Consider the following 22,107-nt stretch of genomic DNA (forward strand, 5'->3'; position numbering starts at 1 on the left):
AGCTAGCTGTCTGTGGACTGAGAGCTCTGAAAGCATGAACCCCAAATAAACTTTTCCTCCTCCAAAATTGTTGTTGTCAGGTCTTTTAGTCACAGCAGTGAAAAATATGACTAAAACAATACTATAATGGTGGATACATATCATTATGCATTTGTCAAATCTCATAGAACTGTACAATACAGAAAGAGAACTTTAATATAAATTGTGACCTTTAGTAATAAAATACAAATTTTAGTCTATTAGTTCTAACAAATGTACTATATTAATGCAAGATGCTAATTATAGGGGATATACGATTATAGGATATAATATAGGATATATTTATAGGATATAATCGTATAATTATAGGATATAATCGTATATCCCCTATAATTATAGGATATAATATATGATTGTGTGGGGTGGGATGAAGTAGGGATGAGGTGGGAAGACTGAGAATGCCCTCAAAAACAAGATTTACAACTAACCTCTTAACAGAAATGAATCAGAAAATAATGGGATGATATTTTCACAACACTGAGAAAATAAATTTTAAAAATTCCCAACCTTGAGTTCTATACCAGAGATAATTACCTTTAAGAAAGAAGGCAAATTGAAAATTCTCGTACAAGAATGCAAAAACTGTCACCAACAGGTTCACACTAAAGGAAAATACTAATGAGTGCTCTTTGGACAGCAAAAAGATCCTCTGTGGAAGCTTGGAGACAGAAAGCATTCAAGAAGGAAATAAGCATGTGAAAAATCTACTTAATCTTATAAAAGTTAATTATATAAAATAATACATATGCTATGAGGTTTAAAAATAACTAAGTATGTGTGTATACATGTAAACACATATAGCATACATATATGCATATATATATGCAAATATATATGGACATACACACATAGCAAAAAACAAATGGCATTTAATCCAGAAGGAAAATAAATTGATTTAAAGTGTTTTAAGGTGCTTATATTATTTGGGAAGAAGTGATAGTATTAATTTTTACTGTAACTCAAAAATAAATGTTTTAATTTCTAAGGTTATCTTTAAAAGAGTGAAAAATAGTATGACTAAACGAATAAACACAGTAGGAATGTGGAACGATAAAAGCATTCAGCTCGCCAGATGGGAAAGAGGTGTATAAATATCACATAGCAAATGGGGCAAATACAAAGAAACTGCCTTAGAAAGATGATAAATTTAAAATTAATTATCAATAATCACATCATCATCAATGGACTGGATAACACAATTAAAGACAGTATTATTTAACTAGATTTTTAAAAAACTAATTACAGCTTATAAAACACCTAAAATGTAAAGATGCAGAAAAATTTGAACATAAAAAAATGGTGAAAGATCAATATAAACACTAAAAGAAAGGTGATATGGCTCTATTATAACAGAAATACAGGCTTTAAGGCAAAAATACCACTACCAATAAATAGGCACGTTAATGAAAGTAATATATGATAATTATGTACATAATAATAATGTATCAAAATGTTTAACACTTTACAGAACTAAGAGAGATATAGACAAATCTACCATAGGATTTTAACACACACCCTCTCTATTAATTGAAATAAGCATATAAAAATCATGCTAGAATATTTTAATAATTAACAAAATTAGCTTGATTAACCTAACTAGAACTATACACTTAAGTTTAAAATACACCATTTCTTAAATACATGAAAAATAGAAATTCCTGGGGACAAGTCTAAGAAAAAAAAACTATGAAGCATTATTGAAAGAAATTGAATAAGAAATTAAATAAGTGGAAGTGTATATCATGTTGTTTGTTTGAAGACACATCATTTAAGAATTTCAAATTTTTTATTTAATAAAGTGATACTTTTCTTCAGCCTAAAGGAAAGGAAAACATATAGAATCCCCTGAGATTTCACCTAAAAAGCAGCAGCCCAGAAAGCAGGATTTAAGGGGCATTGGGACAAAGCTGCTTTCTGTTTGCTTGCTGTTTGAATACAGTGCATTTGATAAATTAGTTGTAGGTGTCAATAGAAAGATCAACCTGGTGAGGAAAAAATTTACTAATTATGAAAAATGTAACACGTAGATTCCTATGTAGGAAAGCAACTAGGTAATAGATTAGTTTTTTACAAGTATATGTAATCTTCAAATCATTATAAACTTGTAGAGAAGGAGGTTGATATTTTTAATAAGAAAAGCTGCATCTACTTCCAGCAGAAGGAACATCAAATCCTCTCAGAGGTGGGGATATTTTGGTGGCTTCTTTCAGTTATTATAGATCAAACAGGTACACACTGTTTTTTTTGAGCAGAAGGTTTCCTTCACTTAAAAAAGACTATCATTACTGAGACTCTTGATGTGTGAGATTTGAAGGTCAATGAAGAGGGAGGAACTGGGAAAACATGTCATATAGGAACCAAGAGTTTCCCCAAGTGGAAACCATTTTTCTGAGATATACTGATATTTGAACATATCTGAAAACCTAGTGTAGTCTTAACTTGGTTAAGCTAGCAAGATAGAACCCCAAAGAACTTGTAAAACACACAAAGAGTATGGGCTGGAAGACTCTGAACTTATGAGCTCACTTAACACTAAAGTCCCAGATCCTGTCCTAGGCAAAGGCTAGTTCTACAAAGGGCATGTGGGTGATGCTGAACCACCTTTGACTTGACTCAGATATTTTAGCACTTCCAGTGTGCTATGAGACAGAATGGCTGCATTCCCCTTGAAAAGACTTGGGCCATTCACAAGGGTAAACAGGGAATCCTGGTCCATTTTATTATGAAGCACCCAGAATATATGGCTGTTGCAAAGCTTTTTGTCTTTAAGAAGGTACATTTGAGTTTTTTTCTTTCCATGCCCACCAACAGGTTTTCTTCAAATCACTAGGAAAGCTTTAGGACAGAAAATTTAACTTGCCAGTTGTTTCTCTTTAGAGAAAGAACTCACAGAAGTCCAAACAGCAGCCTTTCCCCCCAGGTTACATCTCAGAAGCAAAGACTGAGATACACATTAGGTAGATGTAGGAGCCACCTGGCCTACAGGAGCCTCCATATGGGAAATGCCATTAAAAGAGCCTCCTTACTCAAGAAAGCTCAGGAAGTCTTTGTTGACTTAAGATTCTTCCCAACTTAGTGCAATTAGGCAGTCATCAAGCAATGTGCCTAGTAACATCATGCTAGAAAGTTCTCATGCAGAAGAGGAAAGTGCTTTGTAACAGCAGTGTGGTGGCATCTGCCATAGTACACAGAATCCCTGATAGTGACGAATCCTCCAGATTCAAGCAGCCGAATTTCTGGGCCAGGAGTAAGGATAGAACATCTACTATTGATCCTTGCCTACATAAATGGTTGACAATAGAAGGAGTAACTTCAAAGAGAGCAGTAGACATTCTTGTTTTAAACAAGATGGGGTCATGAAGTCACATTTAAATATTCAAAAAGATGTAACCTAATTTTGTACTCCAAAGAATCAGCTATATAGTGAGTGAAAATGAAATTGAAAACCAGTTTTGTATAAAATATCAACACTCTCTTCTTTGAAAATAATTCACATTTCTATCATTTCTGATTTTACAGTTTCTTTTCTGTAACTATTCCTTTCTCTTTCCTTAGTCATAACAATCCACTCTTACATGCCTGGAATTCCATAATATAGAATACTTAGTTGCCAGAACTAAATCACAGTTTCTCAGTGTCTTACAAGGATAACATCTATGGTCTTACCATTCCCAATATTCTACATTTCTACGATTGTCTTTCATAACATTTTCCTTTGAAAAAAGGAAACTTTTAATCCGTAACTCTCATTTCTCAGACAATATGGGTTGGAGACATGAACTAATTTTAGCCTTAATCTAAGAAAAACACAATAGAGAAGAATATTTCCAGAAAAACAAAATAATTATTTCATTAGTATGAACAAACAAAACTCTACACATTAGTTAAAAAAAATAAAAGCCTCAGATATCCTGAGTGCATAGGAAAACACTAAGGGATTCAAACCTACCCAAAGAGTTTCTTAAAGAGTTTCATCTGTCCCACTGGATTAATGAATTTGCTGACAATGAAATGTTGCTTATTAAAAATATATTCCATTATGTTGGCATATGCAAAAAAATAAAAACCAGAGGGTAATTTCTGTGTAACAATCTGTAAGGAAGTATAGCAGTGGAAATACTTGAAACATTCTTTAAACATGCAATGTCAATTGACTTGAGGTTATAATTACACTTTTTGTGGACAATTGGCAGCATGAGGCCTCTTTGCAGAATTTTTCACTTTCAATTTACAGAATATTATTATTATCAGAGTTTGTTAGTTAGGTGGAAAGGAACCCTAATGAAAAATCCTAGTATCATGAAATTTCATCAGAACTGTTCTTTTATTTTCTCTACTCATTTCAGTTTCTTGACATTAGTTACTTAGATGTTTTGGGAAACAGGATATCTCAATTCCTATAAGTGATATCATGATAAAAGCTCTGAGAAATGGTTCCTACTCAAATTCTGCTCTTCAGACAAAATGGTCAGAATTCAGCTACCCTAGAAGTAGAAACCCTACACTAGAAGTAGATCATAAAGAGCAGGAAAGACTTTAGCTATCTTGTGATGTGGCACCAAAATGAGTTGTAAAGCAAAAGAAAAATACACAGGTAGACAGATACACAGATGTTATCTCAGCAACCCAAAAGAAAATTTGTTAATAATAAATCATTTACATGATCATCACTACTATTCATCAAACTAACCAATACACTAATAGAATGTGGAATTAAATCATTGTAAATTATGCATTTATTATACAGTTATAATTATTCTATATTTTAAAAGTCTTTCAGGGCATAAATATAATCACATGTTGAAATTTCTACAGAAAAAAATATATTACATTTAACTTAAATTAGTTTAAAATCATCTTACCTGTGTAAAAAGTATAAACTGAGCAAATTGCCAGGGAAGCATAAAAGCAATATTGGAAGCACAGAGTGCAATGAAATGTTTTCCATTATTGTGTGAGGTCCTTAAATGGAAAGAAATGATCCAGTAAGTCTTGCCGTGAACATAGTCAATCATTTTTAAAAAATAAAGAAAATGACTACTTGCAAAATAATAAAATCTAAATGATCCCCTTACCTTTGAAAAAACAGCTAACTTTGGAACTCAGTTTACTAAAAAGAACTAAAAATGCCTAGAAAATGCCCAGTGTAGAACAACTAAAGAGTTTTAGGAACAATATTGCAAAATTTATAATAGATAAAATATTTTAAATATAAAAGTTTATTTCCCTGTTAATATGCCTGAAATTCAGAATTTAATATCCCAGGGAAGGTCAGAGATAGGACATGACAATAATCTGGCATGCCTCACAATGTTTTTCTTATATGCATAGACATAATGCTTATATACTACTATTTTTATGTTTCAGAAAATAATGAGGAAAATTATAAGTGCTAGTGAGGAAATAAGTTAACAACTATGGAAACATTTTAAGGCACAAAAATTTAAAAGAACAAATTAAAAATAGTTCCAGAATGTAGTTAAATCATTATGGCTGAAGTTTAAATTTTCTGTTCTGCAATACTAAAACACATTGGTAACCAACTCCTTTCATCACAGAAAAGTTGAGTATATTTAAGAATCTGATAAAAGAAATACATATATTTTATGTAAATAATAAAACAGCAACAGTTCCTTTTGTAAAAGCTGTACTGGGTTTTGACAAATCCTTATATAAATAAAGTAGATAACTTTTCAAAAACAGCGTTTAAAATATAATGTCAGTAATATCACAAAATATTCATTAAGCACTTGGTGATCTTGCATTTTATCAAGCAAAATCATTTTTGACTAAGGTGCAGAGTATAGCACATGCCTTCAAGAATAATTTTAAAATATCTAAGTAGGACATTTCAATCCAGGAACCCCTGTCTGGCCAGATTAATGTAATTTCAATAAATCTTCCTAGTAATTTAACTGGTAAGGGTTGGCAGAGGTACTGGCGGTTTCCTTCACTATAATCTTTCAGAGGAGGTGATGTACCAAACAAACCTATACAAATCTGTATATAGGAAGCAGACTCCCAAAGACAAAAGACAAGATAAACTTGTCAGGTATGTGACACATCAGGGGTTAGTCTACTCTCTCTCAAGATTTGTAAGCACATCTGGATGTATTAGTCGCCTTCATTTAATCAGCAATCATATAAGGCCTTAAATATTTGCATGGGAATATGCTAAGTGCTCTGTGGTTAAAGCACAGTACGGCACAGTCTGTGCTTGTGTATACTTTAAAAAAAAAAAATATATATATATATATATATATATATATATATATATGTAGATGCAGAAACATATATGTAGAGGCAGACATTTGTGTACATAAACATGATTCATAAATTTATACTTTTAAGAAAGAAAGAAGATATATGTACACAGATGATTTTCATATAAGATGGAAACTGCCAGGGATTCGAAAATGAAGCAAAATAAGGCTCCCTCAGAGTTTGGAGTGATCATTATTTCATTCAGTGAGATCTCACCACTAATATTTTATCAAACTTATTCCTATGACAGTTATTTATAGTACTCTGATACTAATTTTATATTGTTTCTCGGACCTCTTAAATTTCTGAAATGCTTCTAAACTTAATCCCAGCCAAAACTGCGTCTAAGTAAAACAGCTGAGATGACACTGGCTGATTGCTAGAAACACCATTAAGAAATAAGGGGGGGAAATATATATATATTACACATAATCTTTATCTAACACACTATTTCCCAAATTTGTACACAGAGCACATTTTTCATGGCACCTATATTAATGCTCCATCAAGACCACATATTGGAAAAAAGACGGGTCAGAATACAAAAATTTAGTCCTTGCAAACTATATATAAACACATAGATTTTGATCTATGAAGATATAATGTATTTATCTAAAACCTGTAGCCTAAACTCTTAAATTGAGATTAATTTTTACATAGCAATTTTTAGGTTTATCATCTTAACTCTATGCTCATTTTATTTATTTATTTATTCATTCATTCATTCATTCATTCATTCATTCGTTTTTATTTTGGCAGGGGGAAATACTAGGGATTGAACTCAGGGGCACTTGACCACTGAACCACATCCCCAGCCTTATTTATTTATTTATTTATTTATTTATTTATTTATTTATTTTTGTATTTTATTAAGAGACAGAATCTCACTGAGTTGCCTAGTGCCTTGCTTTTGCTTAAGCTGGCTTTGAATTTGTGATCCTCCTGCCTCAGCCTCCTGAGCTGCTGGGATTACAGGTGTGCACCACCACGCCCAGCTCTTTATTTTTAAAATAACTTTTAAAAAATCACCTATATTTGGTAATTACAATTCAATATATTGAGTAAATTTTTATAAACACAAGTTAGAATTTATTTCATTTTCTTGTATAAATGAAAATTACCTGAGAATCATAGTTAAAATATACATCTGAAGAACAAGGAATGGATATGAAAAACTTTCACGGAGAGGTGGTGTCCACATTACACGGGTAGCCTGAAATCAGTAAAATGCTCAATTTATGTCATGTTCCATTAAAACAAACATTATTAATTTAAAACTTAGGGGTTGGCTTACTTAACAAATTTTAATACTAGGCTCACTAGATCCTATTTCTGTGTCTAAGAAAAACAGCTGAGATGACACTAGTAGAGCTTCTCAGGTTTTGGAGCTCACTTCCACACAGCCATTAAGTGGAGAGTGATTAACTACCTATTCCAGAAATCAGTGAAAGATACTTCAGACCAAGCACCATGAAACCCGAAGGCCAAAGAAGAGGGTTGGGAATAGGGACTGTGAGACTCCTGGACCAGGTCCACGTGCCAGTCCTGCAGGCTTGATCCTGGAGTTTCAGGCTTTGAGATGTGTACCTCTCCAAAAAATATGTAAACAGATGTCACCTAGGGCATTTGTAAATACCAAGATACCACTGAATTTATGACATACATCTTTAAAAGAGTTTACTGCAGATTTTAAAAATTGAAAAAAATCTTTTACATGTTGATCAAACTAACAGACACACTAATAGAATGTGGAATTATATTTTTTTCTTAAATCATACATGTACATAAGCTTTGTAATTATCCATATTTTGAAAATTTGGGGGTGTCTTTCTCAAACTAATGCATATAATAAATTATTCATTAAATTTTCATATATACTTTAACACTTTCTAAGACATATGGGTGTATGAGTCAGAATTATAAAAAAAAATTATCAAAGATTCTGAGGGCTGGGGATATAACTCAGTTGACAGAGTGCTTGCTTTGCATGCACAAGCCCCTGGGTTCAATCCCCAGCTTCACAACTAAAAAAAAAATAATAATAAAAAAAGAAATTCTGGAAAGAATTTTAACTTTTTAATTTGCAAGAGTCTTTTATTGTTCTTCTTCTAAGAAATCAAAATTGTTAACCTTCAAAGATTAATTATGTGTAAAAAGTCAACTTGGGCTAAGAGTGTAGCTCAGGCAAGGCAGAGCACTTGCCTGGCATATGCAAAGCCCTGGGTTCATTCCCATCACTACACATGAATGTGTGTGCATGTGCACATACACACACACACACAAAGTCAACTGATACCAGCAGCTGCCTGTCACACTCAAGTAAAAGGCTTTTTATGTTAACAGATACCTGAATGACAAGGCATTTTTTTTCTTTAAGTTAATATATTTGAAGCATTTTATGTGCAATTTTTATTATTCCCTTATATAACTTATTAACCCACTTACAACAGATAAAAAGACTTTTCTCCTATGTAATCTGTGCCATTCCAAAAGTTAGCAGTAAGATTCTTTTTTACTGCCACATCTTTGGCATCTAACGGAGTTTGTTACATGATATATACTCAATATTTTGTCAAGTGAATCAATGATATTTCAAGTAAGTTTCTATGAGCTCTTTTTTAGGGAATTTATGTTGTTCTGGGATGAATTAGTAAGCTAATTTCTATCTTAAATGTAGCATATGTGTTTGAAAAGGGACCATGACATGATAGAAAGAAGTGAGACAGTTGGGTGGCAATGCCTCAAGTGAATGTCATCAGGCCTGAGGCCACCTCCATCCTTGGATATATGCAATGGCATAAGGTTTCAGTTATGCAAGATGAGTTAGTCCTATAGCTCTGCTGTTGTACAACATTTTATTAATAATGCTGTATCACATACTTAAAAATTTTTTAGGAGAGCAGGTCTTATGTTCAGTGTTCATGACAATTAAAAGTTAAGTACATATTTTATAAATAGAATGGAAAGTGAGGATCTAAAACTACACTGATATAGAATGAGAAACCCAGCTACATCAGGTAGTGAATCTTGGATAAGAAACTAATGTCCCTAAAATTCAGTTCCATAATGTGCATGGTGAGGAAAAAAAACTACCTCCAAAGATTCGTCAGAAATAAATAAAAGTAAAGTGAAGTGCCTGACTTGACAAGTACAGTGTTTCCTCTTTTCTACAGAATATATGTGAATATTTACTAAAACCCATGCAAGATATTTCATATATTTAGTTCTAATGATTTAAAACTTTAAATTAACACAATTAAAATATCAAATTACAACATAAAGTTCTTTAAAATATTGCAAAATTACAAATAATATGCAATTACATATTGTTTTAATGATATTTCTTTGTTCCTATACAGACCCTAATTTTTTCTAAAAACAAACCTCTCCATGGTTGAAAAAGAAGCACAGTACTGTAATTAGACCTCCTAACTGAGTCCCACTGTTTTATAAAAAAAAAAAGAGCATAGTTACAATTTATGTAAAGTATAGCAAGTTTTCCACAAAACTATGTTAGAATTTTAAATCATGGTTATCCATATTTGAAACATAATAACAGTAAGCCATTACTTGTAAAAAAAATTTAAATACCCAGGTAGTCAAAGTTTTAACCTTGAATGTATAAAGAGACAAAACAAACATATAATAATCTAAATTTTAAAATTTATTATATTTAAATATTTTCTGAATGATGATATAAGGTCTGAACATGATTATTTTTTAACAAACAGGTCAGCATTTCAGAGTCTGTATTCTTCAAAAAAATGTAAATGGAGATAAATTTTTGTCTTTTAAAATTGGATTTAAGGGACTGAAAGATAATACAAGAATCTAATAGCTTCATTTGATAGTAATTTCAAATTATATAAGTATCTGCAATTATTCTATTGTTGAATCTGAAGTAAGCAGTAATCAGAATACAAATATCAGATCAAGGATGGCTAATAATCATCAAAGATTAAGAGCCATTTCTATTTTTTTTTTTTTTGGCAGAGGGTACCAGGGATTGAACTCAGAGGCACTTGACCACTGAGCCACATCCCCAGCCCTATTTTTTTTGTATTTTATTTAGACACAGGGTCTCTGAGTTGCTTAGCACCTCGCTTTTGCTGAGGCTAGCTTTGATCTCACAATCATCCTGTGAGTCCTGGGGATGAATGTGGCTCAGTGGTTGAGTGCCCCTGAGTTCAATCCTTGGTACCAAAGAAAAAAACAAAAACAAAAATAGGAAAACTAATGGGGAATCATTTGCTATAGACAGACTCACTAAAGGAAATTTAAAAAGGAAGAAATTGAAAGAAGCAGTGTGAGAAACAGATGATTCATTCTAATAGGAACTAGGAGCATGTGAATGAATCAAACATTTGAAAACAAAAACAATGATAACATGGGCTGCTATGGAAAGGTAATAGGAATACTAAACTAGGGTACTAACATGTAAGATGTGAGAGGCTGTTTTGAAATATTGTCCTAAAATACTTCACATTGATCAGAAGGGAAAAGATATCAGTTCATTTTAGACTTATCAAGTTAGATGTGCATGTTAACATTTTATGGTTAATTACTAATGGAATAGAAATAATCTACATTCCAAGTTAATGCCAGTGAGGGAGGGTGGCCAAAAATTCCCCAAAATTTCTATTTCTTTTGTTGCTCATATGCTATAATTCCTAGTCTCTTCACAGTTTTGGTGACACTTTTATAACCAATATTGGTTATATCTATGTATTTCTTAAAGACTAGTGACTATTAATGTATTTGGTGTTCTAGAATTTTATAAGCAATTTACAGAGACATATTTGCTATTTTTATGGACTTTTCTTCATGGTTACAAGATGGTTGCTGGAACTCCAAGAATCAGAACTGAGTAAAAGCAGGAAAAAAATAGAGAAGGGGCAGCTGAATTTGTCCTTTTGTGACAAAGACAATGCTACACTAGCTGTAACCATGGCTGATTTTGCCCTATTTTCCACTGGGAAAAGTTAGTTCATATGGCTCTCCCAAGAACTATAGAGAGTGAGGGCAAAACAGATGATTGTTATAATTAATTCCAACTATCATCAGAGACTGAGACTACTGCTACTCCAAATAAAACTGTGGTACTTCTATCAAAAAACACAGGCTAACAGATGTAAGGGTCCATCATAAGTGATGTATAGTTTTTTTCATAGCTATCTTAATCTCACATTTACAGAGATTAAAATATGAAATAATTTTGCTATTAATGCCAACCAGAGTTCCCCTCTAATGCTATAGTAATTTTATGCATAAACTAGAGACATTTTCATTAAAAACTTTGTTAAGAAATCTTAAGTTAGTTTTTAAAATCCCCACACAGATAAAAGAGAAGCCTTTAAAGATATTTCTGTGACATTTTCAGTTTCTGGTTGTATTAATAATGGTTAAGCCTCTGAAAACAATCAAATGAATGTACAAACTTTCCTTCTACTAATCAATTAACCTCATTAATTGTCCTTTTCATTTAATCAAGAAACATCAGCCAGTCCTTATAATCTCTTTGTAAGATCTTTTAATTCAGTAGTCTTACCTCAGGTATGTACCATATACGAAGAATAATCCCATCATTAGTCCATTTAAAATAAAAATCACAGCAACATAAAAGCAAGCGGGGTCTCCCAATCCTTTGAAAAGACACAAATTATTCAGTATTTAATGAACAAATGTTATAAAGCAATTGGGCATACTTTTCTTAGTGCTTTGTAATCAAGAGCTCATGAATCTGATGAAAGCATATGCTTTCCAAATACTTGCTTTCTTTAATAGTTACAATAATCTTTACCCTTGTACATGTTTCTTTTCTTTTTTTTTTTTCTTTCCTTAGTACGGGGAATGGAGCCCAGGGCCTAGTGTGTACCAGGCAAACACTCTACCACCAAGCTACATTTCCAGCCTCTATAATGTATTATGTAGTTACATTTATGCTTTATTATAGTCACACTTATACTATGATGATTTGTTGGAATTTCATACTAGTTTGTCTGCAACTCTCTACAGAACCACTTCATCAATTCCAAGAAAAAATCCATATCTTGTTATACTATTCATGTCTTTTGCCAAGCTCTGGGATGCCCCACCTCAAGGAGCAACTTAAGCCTAAATGAGATGATCCAGTTATTTGATTAATTATTGTATGTAGCAAGAATATTAACATTTCTTGTATGTTAGATTGTGTTTTTATGCATAGCACTTTGTGTGTTTTATAATCATCATTTCATATAATTCTTAGATGAGATTTATAAGATTATTGGGATGAAAGTATTTTGTGTTGATATTGAAAAGAACAGAACATAGAAAATTACTTGCTAAGATGTGCTCAACTTGTTGGATCTAAAATCTGAAGTCTGGCCCATGTGATTCCTTCTTATTCCTGTCCACTCCTTTCTGCCCACTGTAATAACTTCTCTGGTTTTACATACCTCTCTTCAATGCTAGACCACCCTAGCCTGTCACATGCTCTCTTCTCAATCTGCTTCCACTTCCTTCACCTCAATGATTATCTATATAGAGATGACTTCAAGTCTATCCCAGAATGCTCTTCTTATTCCTAAGGTTATACATCCAGGTAGCCACTTGACATCTCCACTTTGAGGTCTCTCAATTACCTCAAATTAATATATCCACAATGAAATGTAGTGATTCAACCTGCTACTTTTCATGTTTCCTACCATTCAAAGGAACTCAAGCTACAAACCAAGTAGGGTTACATGGCTCTTCATTCTCCCTCTTCTCTCCCATCAACTGCCAAATCATGTTTATTCTACTTCCAGAAACTCTCTGAAATCCAGGGATTTCATAATATTTTTCTACAATTGCTTGCTGAGACCACAGCCTTCTTTTACCTGGCCTTACTGAATCCACCTGCACCTTATATTAATGGCCTTTCCATATAGCTGTCAAAGTCATGTCTAACATGTGAACCTACTAAAGTTCTTCAATGGATAAAGTACAAAATTCTTAACCAGCATCTGGCCCATCATGATCTGACCCTTGCATGCATTCCCAGCATCATTTCACACCAATTTTCTTCTCTATCTCTGTGTTCCACTTCTAGTCCTTCAGTTCCCTCTTGCCTCCGGACTTTTGAATATGTTGGTCCCTATTCTTGAAGCATTTCTCTCTATTTCTCTTGAAATATTTCTCACTCCTAACCTCAGCAAACTTATTTTCTCATTTGTAATATTCACCACAGTTCTAACACTTAACAGCCCTCTAATAGTATACAGTTTATGAGATCAAGGAAGGACACATGTCCACTAGTCAATTGCTATGTCCCAAGTGTCAAACAGTAACCTGTTTACTTATTGTGAACTTAGTAAGCATTTCTTGTGTTCCTATATAAGGTGATGGTTTTTCATCCCTCAGAAAAAGTTATACTTCTAACTGATTGAGTCTTTTATTTAATGAGGCATTTTCTGCATTCCTTTATGTTGTAAAAAATATAATTTTCCCTCAGACAGCAGTTTAGTTTTAGATTTTATAAATGTCATGTAAAAGAATCAGTAAAATATTAGGGAAATGTAGATTTATTTTATATCCCAAGAGCTGAATGTTAAATGTAAATACATCTATACAAATGCATTTGTAAAATATAGTCAAGTAGTCATTCTGTGGAGAATCTAAAGAAAAAAACAACTGTAAAAATGTTATGCAAGTAGATTATATGACTTTGAACTAAAGTCTTTAGGGACTTGGATTATAAAAGTGCTAGATTACAAGTATCTTAAATAGAAATGACTATTACATGTCCTGAAAAACTGTTTAGATAAATTCCAAAAATGTTTCTTTGACAAAGACACCAGTGTAGAAGATACATAGGAAGAGTTTACTTAGAATTATTCATGGACTGTGAGCACACAATAAATCAATATTTCTTATAAAATCAAGTATTGTATTAGAAATATTGTATGTGTAAGTATGTGTGCATAATTAAAGTTACATAATAACTATTACTAGCATTGTTGAATTGTTTAATCTATCCTCAACATTTACATACTGAAGTCATCAGAAACACTCTTTTTTTTTTCTGCAGTATTATCTCATTCTGAAATGGAAAACTGATTTTTACTCAAGATTGCTTTATGCTGGCCAGATGCGGTGGCTCATGCCTATAATCCCAAAGGCTGTGGAGGATGATGCAGAAGGATCATGAATTCAAAGGTAGCCTCAGCAACTTGGCAAGGTCCTAAGCAACCCAGCAGTACCCTGTCTCTATATAAAAATTGGCTGGGGATGTGGTTCCACAGTTAAGCACCCCTGGGTTCAATCCCCAGCACCAAAAAAAAAAAAAAAAAAAAAAGATTGCTTTACATTGAAGTGTATTAATACTCAAATAAGGAAATACAGAGCCTTCTTGAAATCTACTTGAAAGTGTAAAATACTTATTGGGGTAAGACATTTCTAGGGTGTTCTAGAGAAAAAAATTAAAATTAATCACAGTAATTTACAGTAATTGAGTCCTAACACTCTGAGATGTTTATGGAAACTGCAAGGACAGCACAGCAGCATTTTAGGAAGAAACATGCCTTCACAGCTTTGAACTTCGTTAAGAGGTTCTACTCTGGTGACATTCCAGCAGGTCTTAGTTTCTACCCCAAATAAATTCGTTATTCCCACGAATGTGCGATACCAGTAGGCTATGATCACCTATAAAAGATAAAAACAAAAAGAGAGAATGGAAGAAAATATACTCTCTTACAATAATAATTCTTCCAAAACAACAATTTATGATGTCACCTTTGACATTATAAATTTTCACAAGTTTATTTAAACCATTACATCTAGGAAACATTTTAAAATTATATATGTAATATTTATATAATCAACTATAAAATCAAGTCTAAAAATATATAATTAAAATAAAACAGAACATTTAATAACATTTCATTTAGGTCTCTGAATTTATTTCCTCATTAAAATATATAAAATATAGTTTATAGCAGCACAATTCACAATAGCCAAGTTATAGAATGAGCCCACAGAGCCCTGCAGTAGATTAATGGATAAAAAAAAATGTGGCATATACACATAGTGGAGTTCTACTGAGTTATAAAGAAAAATGAAATTATGTCCTTTGCTGGCAAATGGATGGGATTGGAGAACATCATGCTAAGTTAAATAAGCCATAGTCAGAAAGTTAAGGGTTTTTCTTTCATATGTGGAATCTAGAGAGAGAAAAAAATAAATAAAAATAGGATCCCACAAAAATAGAAGACCAACAGAATAAAGACAGTGAATAAAAGGAAAGGGAAAGGGGAAGTATGTACTCAGGAATAAAATCAAAGAAATTATGCAAAGTCTGTGTATAAATATACCACAGTAAATCCCACTTTTATATATAATTATAATGTACTATTTAAAAATAATAATAGAAGGGAGAACAGTAGAATAGAGAAAGAGGATGGGGAGAAGAAACATGGGAGGTAGTAAGGAGTGAGACTGATCAAATCATGTTATAAGCATGTGCAAATGTGTCACAATGAATCCCCTTATTATGTCTATTAAGTACTCATAGAAACCATTTATATATGGATATACGTTATTTCAAAAACTGGAATGAAATGGAATAATAGCTTCTGTGCCCATTAAATGTTTTGCCAAGTGGAAAATTTAATTAACCAATTCTTTGCAATCTGCAATTCACTTTTAAAAGTCTAACGATGTTGGGGAGAGGAGAAAAATTAAAAATTAAAAAATGTTGATATCAGAACTTTTTAAAAAAATGATAAAGATTTTATAAAAAAGAATGTGAGACCTTTGGGGGTGGGGAGCAAAATAAAATAAAAAAGAGTTAAAAAAAGAAAATAAGAATCAAGCAGAACTAACACTGTTAATACTTTAGTATTCATCCTTCCAGACATCTCCCTGGGCATTAGAAGCAGCACATAGCTGAAGTCACTTGATACTACATAATGGCATCATATTATAGACATTCACATAATATATATCACTATACATTACTATTCTGTAATTTTATTTTTAAAAACTGACACTGAGGGCTGGGGCCGTAGCTTAGTGACAGAACACTTGCCTAGCATGTGTGAGGCACTAGGTTCGATTCTCAGTACTCCATAAAAATAAACAAACAAAATAAAGGCATTCTGTCCATTTACAACTAAAAGAAAATTTTTAAAAACTGACAGATAAAATCTATTATTTCCATTCTCTCAAATTTATCAAATGTATAAAAAATTACCACATTAAATATATGAGCTAAATCTAGAATTATATTCATTTTTTTTCTGTGGATACACTTTGAAACAAGAGAGAGTACACTTTTATTTTATTTTTAGCAGTACTATGGATCAAACTCAGGGGCACTTCACCACTGACCTATATTCCCAGCCTTTTTTGTTTTTTTTTTATTTTGAGACAGCAATATCACTTAGTTGCCCAGACTGGAAACTGAGACCACCCTACCTTAGCTTCCTGAGCGGTTGGGAATGAGGTGTGCACCAGTGAGCCTAACAAAAGCATAGCTTTAAGTTCAGAACTGTAGTCAAATTCTGACTGCAAGCTATGGTTTCTATGGCTTCTGTGCCTCTGTCAGCTCCTCTTTCAAATTTCAAGAAAGGTTAAGAATAGAGCTTATATGTAAAATGCTGAGCATTAAATGCTTTTACCATTTCCAAAAATTTTTTTAAGCTTAATTTTTAGTTTCAGATAAGAATCTTGTGAACACAGAAAGTATGAACATCAAGTGGGCATATAACTCAACATCATAGCACTACACCAAGCTGACACTAAATCCAGATCATCTCAATTTTCTATTTATGCAACATGAAAACATGACTCAGAACAATCTCTTATTGCCTATCCTTAATAATGTTCTGAAGTTTTAAAAACAATGTAATAATAATTGCTATTTCATAACATCAAAGAATAAACTAAAATGTGATTATTCATCAATAAATATTGTTGAATAAATAAAAAGAGAACAGCAAATGTCTCTAAGACTGTACTGCTGGAAATTAGTGAAACAATAAGTAGTGATATTACTATATAATTAAGTGATCCAAAAATTGAAAACAATCATTATTGAACACTGGAAGAATAGGGGTTAGACTGATCAGCAAAATCCTCATGTTACACATGCAGATTAAGTAAAAATTAACCTTAGTTGAGGATATAGGAAACAAGTTTTCAACTCTTTGGCTTCTGCATTTACACAACAATTATAGAGAAAATCATCAGAGGAAATACAGAGTGGTGCCTCTAAGGAAAAAGCTGGGGTGCAAAGAAAGCTGGCACAGCACACTGCTCCTATCATCTCAGGCAGGACTATATCGTACATTGTTACTATTATAAATTACATTTTAATATTTGCAGAAATGAAAAACAGAAAGAAATCTGGGAAACTCCAAATACTTGGAAATTAACACAATCTAAATATCCAGTGGATCAAAGTAGAAAACATGGGAAATCCAAAAATAATTTAAACTGAATGAAAATGAAAAATCAATATATAGACATTTAAGTAATGTAAATATTTACTTTGGGGAAGATAGAATGGATGTACTTTTTCCTATTACAACTAAAAACTCTTTGAATTATGTGTAAATCAAGTATAAGATTCTTGAAAAAGTGCAGAGTAGAGAGCAGACCTGAAATGTAAAGAATGACAGATCTGTTCTTAAAGAGGCTGACAGTCCAGGAATTCCAGTGGGCAGTACTATGCCTCTACAATTCAAGTGCTGAAACTTAATAGCCAATGTGACAGTATTAAAAAGTGGGACCTTAAAGCCTTCTTGTTTGTGAAAGGGATAAAGGTTCTTATAAAAGGGCCTTTATAAAAAACACTTCTTGCAATGTTTGGCCCTCTTGCCTTCTGCCATGTGAAAACACAGTGTTCCTCCTCCCCAGAAGATGTAACAGCAAGACTTTATCTTAAAAACAGAGGGCAGCCCTCACCAGACAACTCCACCTGCCATTGCCTTGATCCTCAATGTCTCAGTCACTAGATGATGAGAAACAAATTTATGGTCTTAATAAATTACTCCACTCTCAAGAACTTGTTACAGCAGCACAAAATGGGCTGAAACAGGCACAGATATAAATAGCACCTATAAAAGGCAAAATACCAGGAAAGGAACAACAAGGGAATACAGAAAACTTTTGAACAATAATATCTTTGCTTCAGCCAAATACCACCTCGCTCCTATCATAACAACAAAAGCCAAGAGAGAAACCAACCTTTAGAGTCACCCAATCCATCTGCTGGGATGGTGTAAGAGAAGGATAACTAGGGAAATCCCTGTCCCTTGGTATCATTGATTTCCACCCCAAGCAGCAGTCAAAAGGTACCTCTTCCTTTCCCCAGTGTGGTGATGTCAGAGATATAACAGGACATTTTCAGGACTTCCATCACCATTCATAGTGATAAGACCATCCCTACCAAAATTTCAGCAGAAATCACATGGCTAGTCAGAATTCCCAGCCCACCCAAACAACAGTGTGAGAGAACACTTCATCTTGACTTAATGGAGGCCAAAGGTGAACCTGGACTTTTATACCCACCTGACAATAAAAAAACAGTGCCCTCCTTCTTCCTTCACTAGAGTGGTACCTGAAGAAGCCAGCTAAAATAAAATTTCTAAGATCCAGTCACATAACAAGATATGTTTTCAAGTGAAACTAATAGTTCTCAAACTGAAAGAAAAGAATCAATAGATTGCAATAACTGGTATGACAGAAATACTAGAATTATCTAACCAAATTTTAAAACAAACATAAAATGCTCTACTGAGCCATTATGAACATGCTTTAAACAAATTAAAACCAGAAAATGTTAGCAGTGAGACAGAAAGTCTAAGCAAAAAAAAAAAAAAATGGAAAAACAAAGAAAAACCAAAATGAAATTTCAAACCACACACACACATCCCTGGGAGGGCGTGGGGGGGGGCTGCAAAACCAGTAGATGACCACAACAACAGAATGGAGGTGGAGAGATTAGTGAACAAGAAGATAAGACAACAGAAATAAATCTGAGCCACAAAGAAAAAAAATACTACTAAAAGTCACAAAAACAAAACATATCCCTACAAATCTATGGCACTATTTTTAAAAAATCTAATATTCAGGTCATTGGAATCTTGGATGGAAAGAAGAAAGAAGGTAGATCTGAAAAAGAACTCAAAGAAATGAGTTGCAAGTTAATGTTAAGAACTATTGAGAGATGACATGGTAGAATAGGGCTAGGATGCAATTCCCAATCTCCCCACAATACAAAAAGCAGGAAAAACTGATCTGAGAGAACTATATATACTACTACAAGTTTATACCTGGATTAGAGGGACTGTGGAGAACAGTACCAACAAGTTTATTGCTTTTTATAAGGTTAAATATTACATGACTTGGCTCTAAAGTGCTTGTAGAAAATAGGGTTCAATGGCTTCTTTCAAAGTGGAGCTGATACTGGAATAGCAGAGGTCACACATTAAGTTTAAGAATTGATATCTGAATATGCTCCCAACCCAGGGCTCTTAATAGGGAGAAGATACACATTCAGACACTGAAGAATTAAACTATATAATCTTTTGGGGGAGGAGCAGGACTGGGGATTGAACTCAGGGGCACTCAACTACTGAGCCACATCCCTATACTTATTTTGTATTTTATATAGAGACAGGTCTCACCTAGTTGCTTAGTACCTCACTTTTGCTGAGGCTGTGTTTGAACTTGTGATTCTTCTGACTCAGCCTCCTGAGCCCCTCAGCTTACAGGCATGTGCCACCATGCCCAGCTTAAACTGTATAATCTTGAAATAAAGTTGATCATAAAAAAAAACTCAAGAAATATGGTGTTACACCATGAAACCAAATTTAATAAGAGTCACTGGGGTACATAAGACTCCAAAATACAAACAAAAGGGATGCACTATCTTTTCAATGAAATACTATTAGAAAATTTTTTGAATCTTAGGAATGAGATAGAAATTCAAATATAAGAGTCATATAAAATACAAATAGTTATTAGAATAAATCTTCTTCAAGACACCTTATAATGAAAATGCCTTATGTGCTGAATAAGGATAGAATTTTAAAAGCTATATGAGTAAAATGGCAGGTCATATTTAGAGGTAAACCAATTTAGATTTCAACTTATTTCTCAACCCAGACCCTAAAATCAACGAGGGCTTAAAATAATACATACACATCTCTGAAAGAAAATGGGTGCCAACCAAGATTCCTATACCCAGAAATATTATCCTTCAGAATTGAATATGAAAAAACCTCCATAATAAGCAGAAATTAAAAGCATTCATCATGACAAAACCTGTATTACAAAATGTATTCAATAACTATTTCATGAATAAACAATAAAAAATGAAAACAAAAAGCAGGATAGGGATGAGCTGAGTAATTAAAGTAGAATCAGTCTAAATGAAACATATTAGAAATAAATCAAAATGGCAGAAAATACAAATTATCTCTCTATAACAACACTGAATGCAAATAGTGGGCTAAACTCTGCAATCAAAACATATAGATTGTCAGATTGAATTTGAAAAATAAGACCCAACAATATTCTATTTGCAAGAGACTTGCCATTCTGACAAAGACATCCACAGACTGAAAATGAAAGAACAGGAAAAGATATACCACACATATTGTAGCCATAAATAAGCAGGTATAGCTACTCTCATATCAGACAAAGTAGACTTCAAGCCAAAATTAATCAGAAGAGGCAAAGAAGGTAATTTCATACTGGTTCAGGAATCATCCAACAAAAAGATATGATTATAAATACTTATGCCCCCCAAAATGGTGCATTTACATATATAAAAGAAACTCTTTTCAATGCTAAAAATCAAATAGACCACAATACAATAATACTGAATGATTTCAACACACTTCTCTCACCGTTAAATAGATCATCCAGTGATAACTAAGTGAAGTTTCTTCAGAAACTTAAAAAATGCACCTAACATATCTATAGAATATTTCATACAGCAATGACTATTTTAGTCAACTTTTGTATGACTGTGACTAAAAGACCTGATAAATAAATTTAGTAAAGTAGCAGGATATGATGTCAAATACATAAATCAGTCACTTTCCTATATTCCAAAAATGAATTTGCCAAAAAGGAAATTAGGAAAACTATCTCATTCACAATAAACTCAAAAAAATAAATACATAAATGAAGAACTTGGGAATTATTCTAACAAAGGAAGTGAAGGATGTCTACAATGAAAACCACAAAACACTGAAGAAAGAAATTGAATAAGACCTTAGAAGATGGAAAGAACTCCATGTTTTTGGATAGGCAGAATTAATATTGTCAAAATGTCCATACTACCCAAAGCCCTATACAGATTCAATGCAATCCCCATCAAAATACCAATGACATTCTTCACAGCCCTAAAATTCTTATGGAAGAATAAAAGGCTCAGAAGAGCCAAAGAAATTCTGAGCAACAAAAGTAAAGCTAAAAGCAATACAATACCAGATCTCAAATTATACTACAGAGCAATAGTAACCAAAATAGTATGGTACTGGAATCAAATAGACATGAAGATCATTGCAACAGAATGGAAGTCACAGAGACAATCTACATAGTTATTGTCACATGATCCTTGACAAAGTTTCCAAAAATATATATTGGATAAAAAAAGCATTTTAACAAATGGTGCTAGGAAAACTGAATATCAAGGGAAATAATTAAGAGTATGAAGGCAAAACCTACAGAATAGAAGAAAATCTTTGCTAGCTACTTTCTGATAGAGGACTAATATCCAGAATATATAAATAACTCAAAAAAATTAACACCAAAAATAAAAAAATA

General features: G+C 32.7%; 1 protein-coding gene across 2 annotated transcripts in view; it reads right to left on the reverse strand.

The window, feature by feature from the left end:
* The window catches only part of Dpy19l2 (dpy-19 like 2), an 80,234-nt gene that overhangs the window by 40,919 nt on the left and 17,208 nt on the right, over positions 1–22,107 (reverse strand). For both annotated transcript variants that reach the window (XM_076863918.2, XM_077110695.1), the window contains exons 5-9: positions 14,847–14,967; positions 11,852–11,945; positions 9,688–9,745; positions 7,425–7,516; positions 4,902–5,001 (exon numbers count right to left, since the gene is read on the reverse strand). In XM_076863918.2, coding sequence (XP_076720033.2) covers positions 4,902–5,001; positions 7,425–7,516; positions 9,688–9,745; positions 11,852–11,945; positions 14,847–14,967 — 465 coding nt within the window. The remainder of the gene's footprint in view (positions 1–4,901; positions 5,002–7,424; positions 7,517–9,687; positions 9,746–11,851; positions 11,946–14,846; positions 14,968–22,107) is intronic.

Source organism: Callospermophilus lateralis, chromosome 1 (assembly GCF_048772815.1).
Source record: "Callospermophilus lateralis isolate mCalLat2 chromosome 1, mCalLat2.hap1, whole genome shotgun sequence".
Taxonomy (NCBI): Eukaryota; Metazoa; Chordata; class Mammalia; order Rodentia; family Sciuridae; genus Callospermophilus; species Callospermophilus lateralis.